Below are 22,658 nucleotides of genomic sequence, written 5' to 3'. Positions count from 1 at the left end.
GACTAACAACAGGGGTCATCCTGGATATTTCAGTGCACCAGTGTCTTATCCCTCTTTCTCCAAATAAAGAAAACTTGCAGTATGTTCTACATCTCCAGAGTCCTAATCAGAATACAAAAAAGTAGTAGGTAGTTTGACTATAGTAAAATCCAAGCAGCTCAAAGGTACTTTTTAGCCTGAGAACTTCTCTCGGTGCTCTGGATACTTTACCTATCTCTGTCCGATTTTCAAAAATCTAGGTAAAGCATGAAATGTACTTAATTGCTACACTTGTTCCAGTATTAATAAATACATATGTTTATATATGTGTATATATCTCTCAATGTAGGGGCTGCCATATTTTCTCCTCCTTGAGGAAAGTGAGCTAATTGCAGGTAGCTCTGTCAGTTATCCTGCATCAAGAAGATGGCTTTATCAGAAAATCTTTATTGACTTCACATTCTCTAAAGGAAGAAAATTTGCAAAAGCTCAGCAATTTGCATTTAAATAATAACAGATTACATGTAAAGTTGCAAGCTGTTCCAGGAAACCCAATACAAAGTGTCTCTAGTTTTTGTGCAAACTGGCACTTGGAAAAAATCTGGTTGCTAAAAGCAAGCATGTCAATCACCTCTTCACACTTGGAAGGTTTTGGTTTTGTTTTGTTTTATAACTAGTTGTTCACAGCATGTGTCAAGTGACCATTGATTTTGTACAGCTTCTCTCCACTTTTTGCTAAGACCAACTGGACACATCCAATAAAGTAACCCACAGCACATCAGAACATACACTGCAACCCTTCAATGTGGTTAGCAGCAGGACCTGCATTAATTCTGCACAAATCCTCTGAATACTGGGCTATGTTAAGGCCTCAACAGATCAAAGAATTTTCATAATTACCAGTATGCTACTGGAAAAAGGCCTGGCATGCCAAAAATTGCCAAGGTAGCACATGAACCAAAACAAGCAAACCATCCCAAGCAAGACCTACCCAAGTACAGGGTATCCAAATGGGGAGAGGTTTCAGAGATTGCAAAACTGGGCAGCCAGAAATAAAGTTCAAGAAATCCTGCAGTTTAATACTGCCATGTGCACAAGATTTGATTGTGCTGGCTTTAGCAATGCTGAAACACTAGCTACTAACCATGAGAACATTTCTGCAAATGTATTTCTCCTGTTCACTCCGAGGAAGATAGGATGCAATCAGATGAGCTGCTGTTCAATCAGTTTTAAAGTGGCTTTAAAACACTTTTCTTTCTCTTTTCTCTTCCCTGAAAGCACTGCTGAAGATGAGCGTGTGGGGTGTGGAATATGACTTGTTTACTTTGCAGTTCAAGAGGCTAGCAGCTTGCACATGAGCAGGTACCACACTTCAGCTGAGATAGTGATCAACTCCAGGGCTCAGGGTGGTAACTTTTACAGCTATTCTATTTTGAGCTATTCAGCTCTGAGCTGTTCTTTCTAACCCAAAAATGCAGATCTGTGGAATAAAGGTAGTGGAAAAGATTCCTGCTGAGATTAAAGCCAAACCAGAGATCAAAAAAAAGGAATCATAGGATGAGGAAGAAAAGAGAAGAACTTTGAACTAGGCTTCAGAAGCAAGCCACTTTCTAGATACAGTTAAACTGAAAACCATTACATCTAGCTAAAACAAGGAAATTAACTGTGGAAAATTACCTGGAATTCATTAACACACCACCACAATACTGACAGCATGTGTGTAATCTTGCATCCTAATAACGCATGTTATTGTGTCAATAACCCTATTCTAAAAGATGCTAGTGGGACAGTTGATGCGAAGTTTCTGGTCTTGTGGGTTTGGGTTTATTCTAATCTTCAGGGCAAGTCATACTCTAAAAGATATGCTGTCAGAAAACTATTTTTCCAATCTGCTCTCATCCAGCATAGCAGTTATGGTTTGCGACCAAACCATCCAGCCTATTCATGTTCAACAGCCAGCAGTTTGTCATAATTTTGAGGACATAAAGGACTCCAGAAAAAACAAGATCTTAAGAGATGCCTTTTTCATAACATCTTTAGCACACTTGCTTAATGATTTGCCTATGTCATAAAAAAACCCCACATATTTAATGCAGAAACTTCATCAGCACACAGGTAGGAAGGCATTCTTCCCATCAAACTTACAACACACTGCCTTATACTTCTGTATGGCCAGAAGTAGAGAAATGGGCACTCTGAAGTCTTAATTTGCATTCACCTCAGAGAACAGGATCTACAAGCACATCTAGCTACAAAAAGCTTAAGGTGACTACCTCAAATCTTAACATTAATATTTAGTTTTTAAAATTCTGAGCCTGTCAAGAATTTTAAAAGGAAAAAAATTCATATAAATTGAGTGTGCATGTGTGGATGGGTAAACATGCTGTAAGTTCCTTTAATAAATGGGTATCTGCCACATTCAAGAGACTAACTGAAATGATCTAACAAGTACAAATAACACGCGACACTGAGGAACATGTATGTAACATGATCCTAGATTTACCTTCTGCAGAAATCTTTCCAACAGGTCATGACTAGCAGTCATGGTGGTATGACCATGGCAACCACTCCTGGCTGGCCAAAGAGTTCCTGCTTCCCTGCTAGTCAAGGAAGGATAAGCTCAAGAGAGGGGCTCTGGAAGAAGAATATGTAGAGGGGGAACACAGTAAGAGCACACAGAAGGACTATGAAGGACCAAAGGGCTTCACTCAACCAGGTGGCAGGAGACCCAGAGCACATAGAGGCTGATTAGGAAAGAGAGTCCATAGAGATGAACTAGCCCCAGGTACAGTCACTTCCTCCTGACATCACCATTGCCAAGATGTCCTCCAGAAAGAGGCAGGGATTTCCTTCCAAGAGGGCCAAAATGTCTTCTCCCAAGCTCCCCCAGGCACTACTCTCCATCAGCCTCCACACCACCACTACTCAAGGAAATCCTGGACAGTTCAGGTCCCTGCCAGAGAGGTGGAGGAGACAGAAAACCCACAGGCAGGAAAGGGAGATGTTAGTCTTGCCAGGCTAGGCATGCTCTCTTTACAATCAATAAAGCAGTTTGTGCATTTCAAGGCTTGTGTCAGCCCTTACTTCCTGACCTGCAACTGCCTCTTCACACACCAGGTGTGGGGAGCAGCATCTCTTCTGCAGTGGGTTCCCAGTGGAGAGGAAAGGTGAACATCTAGCGAGGATTCCTACTGCCTTATGCCCATCCCCACCAAATGACTTGAAGCCAGGTGCACTCGTGACCAAAGGATAGCAGCACCAGTCAGACCTGAGGGTGGAAGCTCACAAGCCACTTGGTGAGGGGGAGCTTCCCCAGACTGCCCCAAGGATGGTTCTGAGGAGATATGGCTGGCAGTAGATCCTCAGAGAAGGCAACATGGGATACAGCCTACTTGGATATAAACCTTGGGAGAGAAAGTAAACACCATGGAAGACAGGAGGGTACCATGACAGGAGAGTGAGTACCAACAGTTTGGCTGGGAAGTCACAAAGGACAGAGGTAGGCCAGGAGGCACCTGGGATATTGACTAGCACCCTGAGGTTCTCCTTTGTGTCTGTCACACTGGCAAGTCCCTTGTTTTCCACCTCAATGCTTGTTTCCAAAAGAAGCACCCATCATCTTGGAGAAGATGAAAACTCATAGTATCTGCCTTGCCTAGGCCAAACAAGTCCATTTTTGCTGCCAGGTGCATGGGATGGGGAGAAACTGAAGGCAAATCAGCTAAATCACATTTCTGACCCACTCACAAACAAATAGTGCAGTTCCAGCTGCAGCCAGCACTGGACACTACAAAGATTTCTGGAGTGGGTTGAAGATAACTTCACATCACCAAGTGATCAGTGAGCCAACTAGGGAAGTACTCTGCTTGACCAACAAGCTAACAAAGCCAACTCATGGACAAAGAGGAATCAGTTGGGGAGGCAGAGGCTGATGGCAGACTGATGCCACGCTGAGGTGAAGGTAACAAGAGTAAGCCAAGGGAGCAAGACTGCTAGCAGAATTACATTCCTGGACTGCAGCAAAGCAGATTTTTGGCTTGCTCAAGGATCTGCCTGCCAGGTTCCCATGGGAGACTGCTCTGAAGGACCAAGGGGCCCAGGACAACAAGCTGATCTCCCAGGACAGCCTCCTCAAAGCTCAAGAATGGTCCATTTCAGCGTGCAGAAAGTGACAGGGGAATGGCAGAAAGCCAGAGTGAATGGACAGGCAACTCTTGCCTCAGCTCAAATGCTGAAACACAGAGGTCAAAGCAGAATTACACAGAAAGAATATGGAGATACTGCCCAGGCAGAATAGCTGGAGCAAGCAAAGGATGCCAAGAAAAAAAACAAAGAATGTTTCTACAGGTAAGCCAGGACAAAAAGATGCTAATATTAGTCTAGTTAATGCTCAGTCATGCACAGGACTCAGCAGCTAAGGACACAAAAGATGAATGATTTGTTTGCCTCAGTTTTTCCTAGTAAAATTCATCCTCGCATCTCCGAGCTCTTTGAGCATAGTGTCAGATCTGGGGAACTGAACTATTGCTCACAGCAAAGGAAGGTTATGGATCACATAAGCTAACTGGACCAAGTCCCTGGGACCAGATAGGATGTGTTAGAAGGTGCTAAGGAAGCTGGCCAATACCACTCACTCTTATCTTCAAAAAGTAAGTCACTGATCAGAAGAGGATCCTGATGACTGCAGAGGCAAAAAAATTACATTCATCTTCAAAATGGGCAAGGATGAGGATATGAGGAACCCAAAGCTGGTCAGCCTTGCCCAGTTTCTGGCAAGTCCTCCTGGAAGTAATTGCCAGGCACACGAAGGACAAAAGAAGCAACTGGTAAATCTATGCTGGCTGTTCCAAAGAACAAGTCATACCTGAAATTTCAGCTCACAATTTTATACTGTCTATATTAAGGGTCTTATCTCTCAAAAAAACAAAGCACACAGATCATGGATCATTGTGCTACTTTCCGATTTCCTCACACTGTTGCACTTGTTAGGTTCTTCAACTATATAGTTAAAATTTTACAATATTGGACAATCTTACAGGATTTTAGAATATCTAATTATTTTCATTAGAAAAGTAGGCACCTCATTTGTAATCCCCACAGCCCAAAACAATCTGCCTCAGATATAGCTGAAGACTGTAGAAAAGTTAACTGCAAACTTGAGAAGGACCTACTGCAGAGCATAAAATTCATCAAAAATACTCCACTGAAGTATCAGTTTTACAAATACCCACGTGAGCTGAAATAATGGTCTGTCACTCTTCTACACTAATAGCTTCAAGAACTTCTTCAAGAAAGGTGCCGACATCATTTTGTCAGAAACCCCCTCCTGAACTGTGAAGAAGTATTCAGTATTCTGGGGAACTTGCCAGCATGACAGTATTTACTGTATGACTAATATGCATTAATGAAGCACAAATGGACAACTATTTACTTGTGCTAATAACTAAAGCGCTTTATTACAGCTAAGGCCTCTAGCATGAAGGATTGCCAGGTTCCCCCAGTTGCCAAAATTATGTCAAAAAATGGAGCCAGTGTGTAAGACATCAAGAGCTACAGCCAGTGTGTAGTAGAGTCTTAAGTCATTGTTTAACATTCAGTTTGCAAAGAACAAGCATGCTCCAAAACCACTGGCTGTTTCCGAAGGCTTGTCTTTTCATTGTGGAGGCTAGAATTTCAAATATGCACACTGGTCTTACCAGTACGCAAGCCAAGGCTATCTTAAAATAGCAGTAAAGCCTGAAAGCTTTACTGGGCATTTGTGTTCTACCTTTGATTGCTTGTTGTTCTTTCAAAACCAGAAAGAAAAACACTGTATCTTAGTGCCTTAGATTAAAATATCAATACTATCTAGCATAAAAGGCCATTAATACCAATAATATAGCCCTTTCTACATGAAGGATTCCTGAAAGCTGATCAATTTTGTAAAAGTCGATCCTGAAAAAGCAAAGCCAATCCTTCAAGAACGAAGTCCTTGTTTTATGCCGCACTCTCCATCCCACATCTCCACAAAGGGAACGTACCTGCGACAGTAGGAATGAAAGATATACCTGAAAAGTGGCAGAGTTTTGTGGGCGCCCAGGAAGACCTTTTAAAAAGAGTATGTCAGACTGCATTATATTAGAAATGGAAAGAAAAATTCTTAGAGGATGCAAAAGAAGCAGGTGAAGATCCTTTTCAGTCATAGCTAGTGCTAGGTGGACTTGATATTTTTATCCCTAGCTTTACAAAGTAGAGTGGCACGTCTACCATCAAAGTCATCATAGGCTATACATTCTTGTTTGAATCAGCAGCTTCAGTTGAGAACTCAGCTATAGCATTACAAGTATATGGTCTGCAAGTGTAGAAACAAGATGATCCCTGTCATGAGACAACACATTAACAATAAATTTGGAAATTGTACCCACAGTTTCTTTTTAGAAATGGAAAAATTCTCCTCCCAGACTTGACCACACTTAAACAACTTAAGAATGCAGAATCACGGGATTTTGGTTGTGGGGCAGTGGTTTGGGTTCTTCCTCCCCCACCCCCACCCCTTTCCTAAGGTTGAAAAAGAAATCGTAAGTGCTTATGGAATACTGTCCTTCCTTTGATCAGTTTCCCTTCAGACTGTGTAAGTTAAGAAAATCTACTGGGCATAACTTTTAGCAAGGTGTGTATCTAGATATATTTCTTGGAAATATTTAAGTATAAGACAACATTATATTTCCAGTCTTTTCCAAGGATAGAAAAGGCCTGTCTGAGCCAATTGGCACGGACAGCAACATTAAGAATTATCCGAGCCACAGCACTTTCTTGAAAAGTGACAGCTCCAAAAGCACAGCAATCTTATTTTCCTCTTAAACAAAATAATCTTCTCCAGTGGTTATTATTTACACATATGTAGAGCACAGAACATCTGTAGGAGAAAGGTTCATTAAAAACACACACCCCCAAACTATCGTTAATGTAATTCCAGTTGACTATAACAAAGCCAATTTTAAAAAAATTCCATTCTCTTATATTTCAGGTTTCTGTTCTCTTATATTTACACAGACATTTGAAGTATGAAGCTATCTTAGGACTAGTACATGAACTTCTCTCTTCCATTGAGAGCTGTTACTAACATGAAAACACTCATGCTGGTAGTTCTCCAAAATAACCAGTTGGTAAACAGCTTGTTAAGTATTTACTCATTCAGAAAAGATCCCATTCGTAAGAAAAAAATATACAGGATTTAGTTTGGTGCTATAGTCTGCTAAACTGATTGTTACCATTACTTCAGAATGGTCTCCTGAAGTTTTGTGAGAAAACTCCAGAAAAAGGTCTGGTTTTATCTACGTAGGTATGTTTACAATCTGGAAGTGGCATCTTAAAGTTGCACAGAAGTCAGAACCTAAAAGAGACCCATTGCTTTTGATTTTCATAGGATCACTGAATGACTGAAGTTGGAAGGTACCTCTGGTGGTCATCTGGTCCAGATGGCTTTGGAGTATCTCCAAGGATGGAGATTCCATCACCTCTCTGGGCAACCTGTGCCAGCACTCAGCCACCCTCATGGTGAAAGAGTGTTGCCCAATATTCAGAGGGAACCTCCTGTGTTTCAGTTTGCCCCATTGCCTCTTATCCTCCCACTGGTACGGTACCACTGAAAAAGAGCCTGGCTCTGTCCTCTCTGAACCTTCTTTTCAGGTATTTATATACACTCATAAGATCCCCCCCTCAGCCTTCTCTTAAGTAAAAAAAAAAGTAAACTGTAGATTTCAACATGTATGAAAACCAGAGCTAAATCAAGGGACGGATTTAAGAGACTGCTTGCATATGACATAACAAAATTAGAAGATTGGTTCAGTCTACTGTTCAGGCATAAGCATGAAGCCATTAAAAGGAAGATGCAAAATTAAGCTTCTTCACTTGTAATTTCCTCACTTGATTTGCAACATCTACATTGCTTCCTCACCACTACTGGTAATAATACAATTAGTAAATGGTATGATTGACCATTAGAGTGCTTTGAGTCTTTTTTTTTGGTGGGTTGAAAAATCTTCTGTAATTGAAAAATGTGGACCTAGACACTTGAAATTTCTTGCTCACATTCACCTTCAAAAAAAGACTTCACGTTTTTCCAGTCAATTTCCATGTAAATTAGAATGCAAAAGTAGAAGTGCAAACAGTTAAGTACAGGCTTTCAGTTGAAATTGTAGAAAGGTAAACTAGTACAGTAAAAAAAGTAATCGATAGGTATTTCTTGTAAGAAGAGAAACTAATCAATTGTGTAAAAACTTAGTGTGAGATGCAAAATAACGTGAAAAATTTGTTTCATATACAATATTCTGCTGACACACAATAGTGGGGGCAAGTGCACTTCCAATGGCCTTCTTAAGACACAAGCACCACACTTTTATTCCAACGTTAGTGAAAACGACTCCTTCCGGGACAATTTTTTTCAAACCTGTTTCTTTCCAGGAAAAACAGAGAGACTAGAAATCCAGCTCCAGTTGTTCTTCAACAAAACTACCAAGCCGCATCAACTCTATCTGTAAAAAACATTTGCAGTCTGCACTCAGGGAGACACATTTCATAACTTCATACTGGAGGCAACATCTTGTAAAAACATTCACTAATGTTCTCACTGCTTTGTACTTTATGTCTGCTGCAGTCCGTCAACCCTCTACACTACATACATGTAAGCTGTTAAAACAAGAGCATCGTCAACTAAATATCTGTTGACTGACACCATATTTCACAAATCTGATGACTTTCTGCATTGGCAGTAGCAACATTTCAGCTTCATTTCTTCATGCAATATGTAGAAGAATGACGCAATGCAATAATGCCTCTGGTGTTTTTTCCACTCAGCTATGCCCAAAGACTTTGAAAGCCTGCTTGTGCACTCCGGTCCTTCCATATTGCCCCATTAGCATGAAAAACCCAAACTCTGGGCCAAATTCTATACAAGCATCATCCTTGTACATTTAAGCCTAATGAGAATAAATTAACCCACCATTTATTTTGAATCTTAAAAATCATGTATTGGGTTTGCATGGCAAGGTTCTGGTAGCAGGAGGGCTACAGGGGTGGCTTCTGTGAGAAGTTGCTAGAAGCTTCATCTATGTCTGACAGAGCCAATGCCAGCTCCAAGATGGACTCACCCACTGCTGGCCAAGGCTGAGCCCATCAGCAACAGTGGTAGCGCCTCTGGGATAATGTATTTAAGAAGGGTGAAAAAACTGCTGCACAACAGCAGCCAGGAGAGAGGAGTTAGAGTATGTGAGAGAAACAACCCTGCAGACACCAAGGTCAGTGAAGAAGGAGGGGGAGGAGGTACTCCAGGCACCGGAGCAGAGATTCCCCTGCAGCCCATGAGGTGAAGACCATGGTGAGGCAGGCTGTGCCCCTGCAGCCCATGGAGGTTAATGGTGGAGCAGAGATCCACCTGCAGCCTGTGGAGGATCCCCACGCTGGAGCAGGTGGATGTGTCTAAAGGAGGCTGTGACCCTGTGGGAAGCCCATGCTGGAACAGGCTCCTGGCAGGACCTGTGGACCCATAGAGAGAGGAGCCCACGCTGGAGCAGGTTTGCTGGCAGGACTTGTGACACTGTGGGGGACCCACGCTGGAGCAGTTCATGAAGAACTGCAGCCCATGGGAAGGACTCGCACCAGAGAAGTTCATGGAGGACTGTCTCCTGTGGGAGGGACCCCATACTGGAGCAGGGGAAGAGTGTGATGAGTCCTCCCCCTGAGGAGGTAGGAGCAGCAGAGACAATATGTGATGAACTGACCACAACCCCCATCCCCTGCCCCCCTGCACTGCTCAGGGGAAGGAGGTAGAGAAAGGGGGAGTAAAGTTAAGCCTGGGAAGAAGGGAAGGGTGGGAGGAAGACATTTGGTTTTATTTGTCATTACCCTACTCTGATTTTGTTAATAAATGAAACTTATTTCCCCAAGTCAAGTCTCTTTTGCCCATGACGGTAATTGGCAAGTGATCTCTCCTTGTCCTTATCTCAACCCACAGGCCTTTCATCGTATTTTCTCTCCACTGTCCAGCTGAGGAGAGGAGTGAGAGCGCAGCTTGGTGGGCACCTGGCATCCAGCCAAGTTCAACCCACCACAAATCATAAGAAAGACCCCTATAAGTCTTGATAAACACCTGTCAGTAGCTAGGTGAACCAAGATTTTCAAACACTGTCAGACAGACAAGGGCCAAAACATAGGTCTTGACAGACTTTCCCACATAGGTTTTCAGTCTACTTGGACACAAATTCTGCAGCTGATTTTTTTCATGCTGTGTTTTTTAGGATGGAAGATATTTTATTCACGCAAACATGGACAGCAGCATGTATACCTATATTAACACCAAATATCAAACTGTTCAATTCTGAAGTGGCAGAGATAAGACTAAGTCACACAGAAGGCTTCTAGATTTCATAGGGATGAGGAATATGGCATCCACCAAGGTAATTCTGAATTAAAGATATTTTTTTTTTCCCCTGCTAAAACAAAAGCCCTCTCTAACCACCCAAAGCAAACAATCCCTGGAAATGTAAAAAGCAAGTCTCCTGAAAACCCACACTCACCGAGACAAAGCAGTCTAGGAAAACAAGTATAACCTCAATATGCCATGGACTTGGATCAGATGACCTCCAAAGATGTCTTCTAACCGATTGTATCATTTTTACTGAAAAGAAGGATCAAAGCTGACATACTAAAACCTGGAGAACCTGTGTCTAGCTGTTGCTCCAGCTGAAGGCAAGGAAGTGAGACTGTTGTAGTAACAGCAGTACATCATCTTCACATCCACAAATCTGACATCATTAAAAGGAGGCTTTTATTACAGTAGCTAGCCTCTAACTGGATAATTCTCTTAGGCATTTACTTCCCTATTCTTGAAATGCACAAAGCTTCTCAATTATGATGTGCAATATTCTGCTCTCTTATCTGGTCAAGAGGACTATTAGCAAACCTGAAATCCACAGCTCTGTAGATGTAGAAGAAAGCAATTTCCATTTTCTCCCTATTTTGTGACCAAGTGCTTGTAGTGCATTTTATGCCAAGTTAGACAATGAGTATGATGTGAACAAGTCCTTTCACTAATATGAACTCAGCTCTCTGAAAACAAACTCTATTAATTATTAATAAAGACATGCCTGCATCTTGGTTATGAGAAAATAAATGGAAGGCAGAAAATAGAAGATGAACAGAACATTCCCACATGCCCAGAATTTTATCTTCAGAAACTGAGAAAAATCCATCCTTTTGTTATTTATGTCAGAGACTTGTACAATTCATGTACCAAAGGGTTAAAGAACTAAATCTTCCCCAAGAGTTCAAGTCACTGCGCATAAATACTGTTGTGACTACAGATTGCAAAAGAACGGAAACACAGTAAAATCATCCCATTTTTTCTGAGAAATTCTGGGACTATGTTCTGAATTTCCAGGAACAGAAGACAAACACTGCCAATTCTCACTGCCGGATTTTTATTGAAGAGTTCGAGAATTTGGAAGGGGCTCCTGAAAGCCACTAAAAGGTAGTATTGATTTTTTCCACAAAGCTAGAGATTGTTTCTAGGAGAATGTACTCAGTGTGACTGGTTTATGTGCTAACTCCTGAGAAAGTTTAAAAAAAAAAAAAAAGACACTCTTAAGCAAGACCTGAAAGCTTCTGAAAGCAGCAAACATTGCAAACAAAGAACCCAGTAAGAAAGTCAGAGAACTATACCTTGCCCGTCTCCCCAAAACCAGAAAAATGAAGGGTAGAGGGGGGTTGACAACAAGGCATCCTAAAAGATACTTTGTAGTGCATATTCACTTATCCAGGTTCTCATTTCTCTTACTGTCTGCTTTGCATGTAATCCCAAACTCCAACATGTTAATTTATTCTAAACACTGAAGTTACAGCATTAGAGGTCCCAACCTTGGGGACTCTGGAGGAATGATCTCTATAGCCTTCCATTCATATTAAGTCAGAAAATGTACTGAAAAAAATAGAATATTTCTTCACACTCTAATCTAGAGCATATTTAGTTTAACCTTCTTTCAGCCCTCTACCAACACAATACTGGCACTGTAGCCAAATTTGAAAGACAAGTTGATGAAAGCTTCTAAGTCAGATTTAGTAGGGGTGGAAAAACAGATGTTCAGGTTTTGTTTCTTTTTTTTTTTTTTTTTTAACGTGAACTTCACTTCTGACAGAAGGCACAGTAGTTGTGAATGGGCTTCCAAAGCTAGTCTTTAAACCAGTTACAAGCACTTAGGATAGTTAACACACAGTAAGCTATGACCAAAAATAATTTATTAACAGGGAGTTTTCCATCATCTTAAATCCCCCATGTTGCTCTGACACTTCTAGTCTGTTGACTGCCCCAGACTACAACAGATTATCTACAGGGTTTGTAAAAGCAGGGGAAGTATGAAGGCAAATTCACATTCTTACTGCTTATGAACCACTAAAGACACTATTTTCATGAGAAAGCTTGACATTCAGTAAAGAATTTGCAGCTCAAAAATGACTGCCTACAATGTCAAGTTTTTCTTACATAGCTCTCCTCTCCCTCAGCTTCGCATCATGACTCAGATGATGCTCTAAATGAATCGGAAGCATAATTTCACAGTGCATCAAAATTACGAAGTCCAGGCACATCTATTCACATAGTCTTTAAAAATCATAGATCCAAGTATAGTAACAGATTTTCAGGACACCCGATTTCTCAGAGTCCATTCTATTTTTATAGCTGCAAAAGCAGTTATAAAGGAACCGTTATGTTTTTCGTGTTATCAGGAAAAGCATTCAGGTACATTCAACTGACAACTCATCATATACTAACATTAGCCTTTTAACTAATTTAAGTTCCCTGTGGGGGAAAAAAAAAATTGTAAGTTGGCATATTACAAAACAAAACCCTATAGAGGTTTGTTGGGGATTTTTTTTTTGTTTTGTTTGGTTTTTTACTTTTCTTTCAAATGAGTAGCATGACTGTGGTAATCACTACTAGTAATGTTTCTCTTGGGAGAAAGAGAAGGAGGTTTCAATGTCATATGATACTCTTTAATTATTTGTGTATCTGCAGGGCCCAAAATCATAACTGAATCCTTAGGGTGGTAAGCACACTACGAAAGCAAAAGAAAAAAGGGCAAAAAGCAGGCCATGTGCAAAATAACAAATTTGCAGTACCATCAAAAAACCAAAGCATGCATTATGCCAACACAACTGCCTGGGGCGGGGTGGGGGGGAAGATAACTTCTAAGTGCATTTTTGCCTAGCACCTTTAAATTGAGCTAAGGGGTTTTTTTAATATATTCTTTGTAATATGCCATATTGGCTGCTTAGATACAGCATAATGACTCGACAAACACTGGATCTAACCAAGTGTAAAAATCTCTGCCTTTGTTCCTACAAATATAGCATTTTGCAAACACTGATACTTTTTGAGGCAAGGCATTTCACTGGTATTGTAGCTTGCAAATTTTCTTTGGAAACAAGTGCCTTCTCCCAAATATGAACTGGCTATTTTGAGGACAGATATCAAATCTTAATCAGTATATATTAGTGACCCAATTTTTTTCAGCAGCAGGTCTTGAATACAGGATTGTAACAGAGCCTCTGTTCCCAAACATTAGCAAAACCCAGAGAATTGCCAGACAGCTATTAGCAGTTTGATGAAAAGTTTGAATGCACAATCAATCACTGGCACACAGCAATATGATGCTACAAGCTGACAGGAACATGCAGTTTCATAACTTACTATCCGATAAGGAAGATGTAAAAAGGAGTCTGGGCAGCCAGCTAAAGCCATTTGTTCCTTCAAATTTTCTTCAAATTACATCTACTGCTTCACAGGACCTGCAGAGTACAAACAAACTGTCAGAAACCATACTGAAGACATTTCATCAACTTATTATTGAAAACAGTTGGAGGGGGAAGACCGAGAAGAGCAAGATGAGGTGGCGAGGATTTGCATCAACTTGGAGTAGCAAATCTGCACATTTGCTGTCTGTAGCCTAGAAAACACATTCAACCTGATACTTCATTCAAAAGCCCAACATAACTATTCTCAGACTGGATAGCTCCTCCTCTATTTCCACAGTCCAGGCAAAAAAGACAAGACTCTCTTCACACCTAGACCCTAACCATTTGAAGATTGGCTCTCACCAACTGAGGCTATGTTTTCAATTGTGGAAAGAAAACATTGAAACCTGGGAGTTAATTAAGATGACAGACACTTATCATAGAATCATTTAGGTTGGAAAAGACCCATAAGATCGAGATCATTATGTAGCATTAGTCTTCAACACCTAGTTACACAACTTCTTCCCTTTACCCTTTCCCACCTGCCTTTTCTCTCATGACTTTATTCTCATGTAATATATCAAATAGGGTGTCCCATGCAAATCTGCATCCAAGTCTTCCATTTCCTCTTCTGAGTGATTATTAGCAGCAACTTTGCAAGGTGAGTAGTGTTTCCTTTAAACATCACTTCCATGATCAGATAGAGCTTGAAAAGAAGTCTACTGCAAACATACTTAGATGTGCATATAGATAAAGAACTAAGAATGACAAAAGAGAAGGCAGTATTAAGCCAATGTCAAGAAAGTGATTTCAACTGCTGCTTCATAATAAAGGAAACTAAACAAAAGCATATAAATACATAAAGCACTATTTGCTGGTCCCAGCATTTCTCCCAACCAGTGGCATTCAGCTGGAGACATCCCTGCAGTGTAAGACAAGTGATGCCACCTCCAAGCAGATGAAAAAAAGGGTGACCGGGGGAGAGAGCATGCACTGCAAAGCAGAGCCAGAACTTTTACCCCTACCACAAGAGAGTTCCCGTCTTGTTCACTGTTAATTATCAAGTATGTATTCAAAACAAGAGCCTTGAGTTTTAAACCGGCTACCCACTGCTCTCTAGTAGACATGAACTGTCACCAAACCAAAGTTCCCAGAAAGATTTATGAGACAGTTAAGTCATGAACAAGGGTAAAAGCCATCTTGGAAAAACTGCTCCCGGAGGAGTTGCAGCCTGTGGTCCACATAAACATGCACTCATCAAGGAAGCGTTATTTTATCTAGTTCCAGGATAAGTTTGGCTGATACATGGTAGCCACCTCCTCTATCAAAAAGGCAGGCAAACTCCTGGGAGCTACTTTCCAGGAAGGAGTTACTGGCTTCTGCAGTTTTTCCAAGGTAGCAACTTTCTGGGATCAGTTCATGTTAGCTGGTTACCTTGGGAGGAAACTGATCTTGGCAACAGCAAGTTTGAAAATCTATTTAACCCAGTATGCATAAATCAATAAATCAAATTATGTATTCTAGATGTTTTTTTCCCATAGCATTTACTTAAGTTTAAAACCAAAATCTTATAGGATTCACACTGCGGGAGAGTGGGGGAAGACCACCTCAAATGTCTAACTCTACAGTCATGATACCAAACTTGCACTGCTGCTAGTCTTTAAACATATAAACAGTGATCTACAGCCATCTAACTCCTACTCCACACCTAAAAGTTTGCAGTCAGTTTTCAAGATGGATCCGAAGATTTCATTTTCAGAGCAAGATTTGCCTTATTCACCCAGTTTGTTCTGGGAGAATTAAGCACAGATCTATTGAAATCTCTTATCTTGGCTGATGTATAAAAAAAGAAAACAAAATCAAAAGGCAGCTTTTCACTTCGGGGAGTAGTGTCTTCTGTAAGTACATCTAAAGTGAAATTAGGCAATGCACTGCAATAGAAGTTCTGAAGTTGGTACAACACATGAAGAAGGAAGAGAACTGTATTATTAGCCTGTAAACCCACCAAGATTAAAGAAAGTTTACCTAAAGGGATAAGGGAAAATAATTCAGCCTTACATTGCAAGAGTTTTACATTTATTATCACTTCAGTATTTAGAGAACAGGAAAAAGGAACAAACTGCTGTAAATTTAACTGTAGGTTATTTAGGCCTGAATATCAAAATACTGGTCTTTTGATGTTTCAGCAAAAGGCACCAACTCACTTATAGCAAGATAGATTAAATATGTTCCTAAACAATACCAGACCAATTTGTCTACTCCAGGGAGTGCTGCAGTTTATGCCACAGCCCCATTACGCCAATGGAAGAACATAAATTACCTCGAACAATAGCTGGAGTCAAGACTGCATAATTTATCAAGACCCATTTGCTTCACTGCTACATTCTTGAGTATTCATTTGTTAACACTGCAGAAACAGAGGAAAGCAATAATCTCTAGATGATATCATTCCTGGTCAGTCACACATTAACACTGATTTAAGATCACATCTCTTTTGTCTGTCTAAAAGCAGTTTATCAAAGTAGTGCTACCCTAGGAATACAAAAAGCCTTTGCTCACCTTTAAGATCTAAGGCCCTGTTGCACCACATCGAGTAATAAATTTTATAGCGACAGAACTCTATACCAATTAATGTATTCAGCAGATAAAAACTAGGATTTAAAAAGAAAAAAACCAGCTTGCTTTGCTTTTGTCTTTAAACATGATTTTTAGCATGTCAGTTCTCTTCAGAGACCATAACTGCATACAGACTTGCATGTTCTTTCCATGCAAGTTATACAGCACAAATCGCAAAGAGATATATAAGTGCCAAGTTACTGCCCTTTTCCTAAAATGCCTTAGATGGAGGAGGGAAACTCCAAAGGACTGTAAATAGAAAACAAGCTATGTAGTCAATGACGGGTAAAAAACTCAGGACATTCAGTGGTGAGAACTGTCATGAAGCATTGAGCCAGACGGCCTGTGCACATTCAAAACCAAGCAACTTCATGTGCTTTTATTGGCTTAAGAGGTCTTCCTTGGACAGACTCTGAAAGAAGGACAGTCACAATAAGTCAAGTTTCTAAGGTCATAAGTTCAGGTTTCAGTAGGATATTCTCTAGCCTAAAGAACAGTCTACTGTGAGGTGTAGCTTTGATGCCTCGGTCTTTCAAAGTGTTAAACCAACTCGCATCATATAAACAAAGATTGATACTCATCCTGCATGGAAAACGTCGCAGGTATGCACCCTGGAGATTACTACTGCTCCAAGTGAGTTGTTTCTAGTCACAATCAAATTACCTACCTAACCAGTAGATTAAGTTATCTATTAACTGCAAATTAAGCCCGTCACCAGGTATGCTTTTTTGATTTATCCCTTGCTCTCTGCATATTCCCAGCAGAGGAAACGGTATCTCACCCAGCACTCTGGAAACACACACAGCCTACGCACCTACAGATACTGCGGTAGGAAGAGATGGCAAGGGTATGGTCACTCTGCCAATTCAGGAAGTTTTCCAGGTTTTACATGTGCCATCTGTCAAAGTCTTTAAATTCAGGAGAAAAATAATTTTTAAAACACAGTCGCTTGCAGATTAGTTAGGAACAGGAGGAGGAAAAAAAAAAGAGAAAATATTTTAACCTGGCAGAGTTGCAAGACAAGCTCCAGAGTTCTTGAAAACTGGAGTTATGCTCTTTTATGAAAAGTCACTTAACAAATTTGTTGAATAATATTCAAGTTCTGGATATTTCATTATTTTTCTTCTGTAATGTTCTGCTTTAACTGAACAACTATGGAAGAGGGAGGGGAAAAAAAGCTTCAATATAACCTTAGATTTTGACATATCTGAAGACCTTTCTCCAACATCTCAGGTTTAACATACAGGTTAAAAAAATCTTTTCCCTCTCTTTCAATCTCTCAGGCATTCAGCATCACCACTTCATTTCTCCCCACAGTACAGCATGACGCTTAGCAGGCCAAACCTGGATTTTTATAAGAAATTAGAACGAAGTCTTAAAACAACTGAGATCATACAATATTCTCCCCTAAATCACCTTCAAGACTGTCTGGGTCAACTCTACCACACTTATAATTTAACATCTTGAAGAGCCAGGGAAAAAAGACCCACTTTTGTTGCTCCACACAAAGAGCAATCTGCAAGATCTCAACTGTCCACCAACCTGGCTCCAGACTCCCCACTACTTCATAGCATCTAGGAAAGTGTTTTGGTTTTTTTTTCTGCAGATGTGAACCTGTTGGATCGAGTCCAAAGGAGGGCCACGAAGATGATCAGAGGGCTGTCGCAGCTCTTCTATGAAGACAGGATGAGAGAGTTGGGGTTGTTCAGCTTAGAGGACAGGAGGCTCTGGGGAGACCTTACAGTGGCCTTCCAGTACTCAAAGGGGGCCTACAGGAAAGATGAGGAGGGACTCTATCAGGGAGTGTAGGGATAGGATGAGGGGTAACGGCTTTAATCTGAAACAGGGTAGATTTAGATTAGATGTAAGGAAGAAATTCTTTCCTGTGAGGTGGTAAGATACTGGAACAGGTTGCCCAGAGAAGTTGTGGATGCCCCCTCCCTGGAAATGTTTGAGGCCAGATTGAATGGGGCATTGAGCAACCTGATCTAGTGGAAGGTGTCCCTGTCTCTGACAGGGGGGGCTGGAACTAGATGATCTTTAAGGTTCCTTCCAATCCAAACCATTCTATGATTTATTTTTGTTTACATATATATACATACACATAGATTTCACTGAAGCATGGCTTGAAGATAAGGTGGTTAAATGGATGCATCTAGCAATCCTCTACACCAACACAGGGCATGAAGACACATACACATACTTTCTTACTAGTCTACTCTTATTGCCATAGTTACAATGGAAATAACATTTGGATACGAGCAGCTTGAGGCATGTCAGTGAATTTTCTGTAGCTGAAAGACCTGACAGCTAGCAGTGTCCCCAGCTGCACTTAAACTGCGGGACCCAGATGTGCTTTTTCATGCAAGGACAGGATCCACACAACTTCTCACAAGAAGGAAGCCTGACCACATGGGCTGGAAAGAAAGTGCCACCGGATCCCGTAGCTGGCTGGACCAAGAAGACTAGGTGCTATAGTATCCTCAGCAGCACACGCATTTGCCACCAGGCTCCATCACAGCTTTAGCAACCAGTATGTATAAGGATTTCTAAAACAATTTCCCCTCTTTTGGTGGTGGTTTCAGTAAAGACTCTGTCAGTTTACAAGACTGAGGATGCCTTCCACCCGCAAGGTGATCATTTGGTCAACAGGACTCAAAGGTTCATTAGTGCAGGCTGCCAAATACCACCAAAAGACTGACTTCAAACCAATACTGGTAGCTTCCTGCACAAGAAACACAGCATTGCTCTGTTATGCAGTCGGAGAATTCGATTAATCATAACAAACCTTTTGTTGTCCACTTCCTCATTTTACTCACTCCAAACACATGCTTGCTTCTCTTCCCAGCTCTGAACATCCCTCCCCACACCCAAAGTCTCCAGTTTTCCCATGCTGATAACTAATACTTAGGCAACTTCCCTTCAAACAAATTCTTTTGCCTCCAAAACACCTCCCCGAATGTTCCAGAACACCATCACACTCTCCAACCGCAAAAGATTTAATGACATGATGGCCGACATCCTGATGGCCTACTGAGATCAGCAGCAGGTAATATTTAAGAACACTTGCAGATTTCCCAATTTCTTCCCACTTCCCTTGCATGGGTTGCTATGCGCACACACATTTTGTCACACATACGTACCCAAAAGGCATTTGCAAGTCTATGATATAGAGCAACTGCCTAGAGTAATACTTTGAACATCTTTGAAAACAAAGCATTGTTCTAGTTAAAATTTCATGTGAGTGTTGCGCACAAAAATGAATAGCACTGTTCAAAATATAAATCATCAATCAAAAGCACTTCAGTTACGTCCAAACACTCCCACGATTCCATACTAAAAAATCTGGTCTTATAAAAAATGGGAATATAATTCTCTTTGCCATTCTTAATTGCAAAGCTGTTAGTCTAAATATTACACCTTGTAAAGGAAGCCATTTGCCATTGTAATTTTGCCAGAAAGTGAAGAATCTTGGCAACAGCAATTCAGGCTTTTGAAAGCCAAAACAGATACATACTTCAGAAGAAGCACAGAAGAGCTGATGCCATCCCACTTCAAGTCTTGCCAAATAAAATTAAATAAAATATATGCAGTTCAGCATTTTTTGGTTTCCTGAAGCTGCTTAAAATTCTGAAAAGGCTCCTCAAGACTCATAGCCTGTGAATTCATGTTCACCACCTGACAGGGCTGCTTCACTGACAGCAAGCATGAAGTTCTGAGAGAAAAATAGTTACTTTGCACCTAGCCCATTTAAGTAAGGATTTTTCCCCTTATTCCTGAAGGAAGTATTCCAGTTTAAAAAACAAACCTATACTGAACATTGGAAATATTTATGAAACTCTGCAGTTTCACTATCTCCCTTGATCACTAAAAATCCTCTTCTGCCTCTTAATAGCTAAATCTATAGCTTTGAAGCAGGAACTCTGACAACTAAACAGACTGTATCCGAGTCAAAACAAAATGTTAGCAGAAACTGAAATAAAGAACTATGTAGTATACAGTAGACAATCCCATCAGCAAACCATATGCAGAAGTAGGGCAGGTCCATAGATGCATGACTGGAACAAGATGCACAGTGAGGCAGCCCAAGGACAATTTCATCTGAAAATGCTGTGACTAATGGTCTCTAATTCTGTATATGCACTTCCTCTCTACATTCTTCACTTCCAGAAAACTGAAAAGTACTGCCTCTATCCTTTGTGTTGTCTTTCTCTTGCCCTTTTTTTTCCCCCCTCCACAGTCTAGTCACATTTCTCATAACACAGTATCCAAAGCTTTGTAATTTTGGGAAGAAGTCTAAGTAATTATTTCCTTCTGTTATTTTAGGCTTTTATTACCCAACCTGAAGACTTAGAGTGAAGTTATACAACAGTTAAGATGATTTAATAGCTTGTTACTGCCAAGAACGGGACAGACATCCCACTCTCTTCACCAGCCCTTGCTTTGCTTTCTTCCTCCACTTCCTTCCAGCAACTTCATGGCACTCCCTTCTTCTCCCCCTTTTGTGCCATGTATGGTCCTTAATGAGTTCAGCTTGTGTTAATTAAACTCATTTGTTTTGCTGGGTTAGTTTTCTGCTAAGGAAGCAAGTGCAATAAACTTAGATCTGACAAGCGGCTCAGCTGGCACAATGTGAATGGCAGGAGAGCATGAGCAAGAAGGGAAGCAAACAGGATCGCCTCTTTCCAGTGGCAGCAAACTATTACATTGGCCCAGGCAACCTGTGAACTTTCATTTTCTTTGTTTACTGCCATTAGGAGCTGGCAAACCTTTCCTACTGCATGTCTGTGAGAATTAATGCTTTCCAGGCATCTCACAGAAGATAAACATTCGGGTAAGTCTCTAAACAGAATATAAAGTTGCATTTTCTAGAAGGCACTTTTCCCTTGTGGTACTGACCCAACTAAAGTCTCCTTTTGTTGTGTACTTACCAAAACATTGCTTTTTGCATCCACCACACTAATAAGCCTTTATGCTTTCAACCTGCCACTGGTGTGAATGGTCCTTCCCCCTGCATAGGGGTGGGATTTGAAAGCCCGTGGCTCTAGACCCCCAACCCAGAGTAAACTACACACGAGATATTTTTCCACCCAACTCCTATATGAGTAGAGCAAGATCAGCCTCTGTACAATGCATTTTTGTTGAAGAAAGTCAGATCATTCCAGATGCTGGTTGAAACCACAGCTTAACCTACATGCCTATCCCCAAACTTTACACTGGAAAGGTTTACTCAACTCACTCAACTTTCCTTTACTAAAGTGACAAGATGGTAGAATGCTCCCCACAGCTCTAACTTCTACAGCCCCCTGACAACAAAAGTTAGGAGAGCAAATGATTGAAACACATATACACAAGGTGTGACAGAGGGACTCTCAAATTCATAGAGGAGCAATCTGCAGCACCTATACCCTGTTCCCGTCTTCTGTTCCCTCATTTCACTGCAACACTCCTTCATTTTGGAGGAGAATCTTCCAGAAGGTGCAGAAGCCTTTCCTCACCTTCTGACTGATACAAAAGACAAATACATATATTAAAAAAAGAAACAAAGAACAAAAGGCAATCTTTTATCACATGACCCACTGATGAGTTTTTCAAGCATTTTAAGTCTGTTTCATCCAAATGATCCATTCATCAATCATTACAGTTATTCACAGTCTGTTTTTCTTTGCTTGGATGCTTTTCACAAGGAAGTTTCCTTCTTGGTAAGATTTATGCAGGGGGCACAGTAAAGCTTCTCACCAAACCTGCTAGTTTTCCTAACACAGTCCTGGCTACAGAGTGCTGACCATAAAACTCACCTCAAAACTAAAACCCGTACTTGCATACAGAAAGCTACAGGTAGATATCTATCAATACCATTCACATTCTTCCTTAGGCTTCTCCTGCCCTCTAAAGTTTTCAGGGTTAAAATATTTTTCCTGGATTTAAAAAAATCATCATTGTGGAGCAAGGACGTTAGATAGGTTTTTAATTTTGATGATTTACAGGGTTTAATACCAATAGTTAACACATTAAGTGTACATGTTGCTGTTCTCTTAGTACAAGATTTTTTTTTTAAGAGTTATTAACTAGGATTATCAAAAGCTTTTATTTAGGCTCATGTTTTTAAAGCAAATCAAGTGACAGAGGCTTTTACAGTTATCTATAATTTATGTTAGTGAATAAGCACTAGTTTATTTACATTGTCTAATACCATATAAACTGTTGAAGCTGGAAGGGCAAGTTTAGACATTTCAATTCAAACAGCAGGCTACTCACTAAGATAGTATCTCAAAAAGATACCATAAGAGGTACACTTA

At 40.6% G+C, this 22,658-nt stretch overlaps 1 protein-coding gene across 8 annotated transcripts in view; it reads right to left on the bottom strand.

Moving 5' to 3' along the window:
* The window catches only part of GRB10 (growth factor receptor bound protein 10), a 150,367-nt gene that overhangs the window by 99,136 nt on the left and 28,573 nt on the right, over positions 1 to 22,658 (bottom strand). For 7 of the 8 annotated variants that reach the window (XR_012623396.1, XR_012623399.1, XM_074825355.1 and 4 more), the window contains exon 2: positions 13,700 to 13,797. Coding sequence is in view for 5 of the 8 variants with exons in the window: in XM_074825355.1 (XP_074681456.1) it covers positions 13,700 to 13,750 (51 nt within the window). In the remaining 3 variants the exon portion in view is untranslated. Of the gene's footprint in view, positions 1 to 13,699; positions 13,798 to 22,658 lie in introns of those variants that run through there. The other variant, XM_074825405.1, reaches the window with a different exon arrangement.

Source organism: Strix aluco, chromosome 1 (assembly GCF_031877795.1).
Source record: "Strix aluco isolate bStrAlu1 chromosome 1, bStrAlu1.hap1, whole genome shotgun sequence".
NCBI classification, from domain to species: Eukaryota; Metazoa; Chordata; class Aves; order Strigiformes; family Strigidae; genus Strix; species Strix aluco.
Note: the sequence above shows the minus strand (reverse complement) of the source record. Positions and strands in the feature narration are given on the sequence as shown.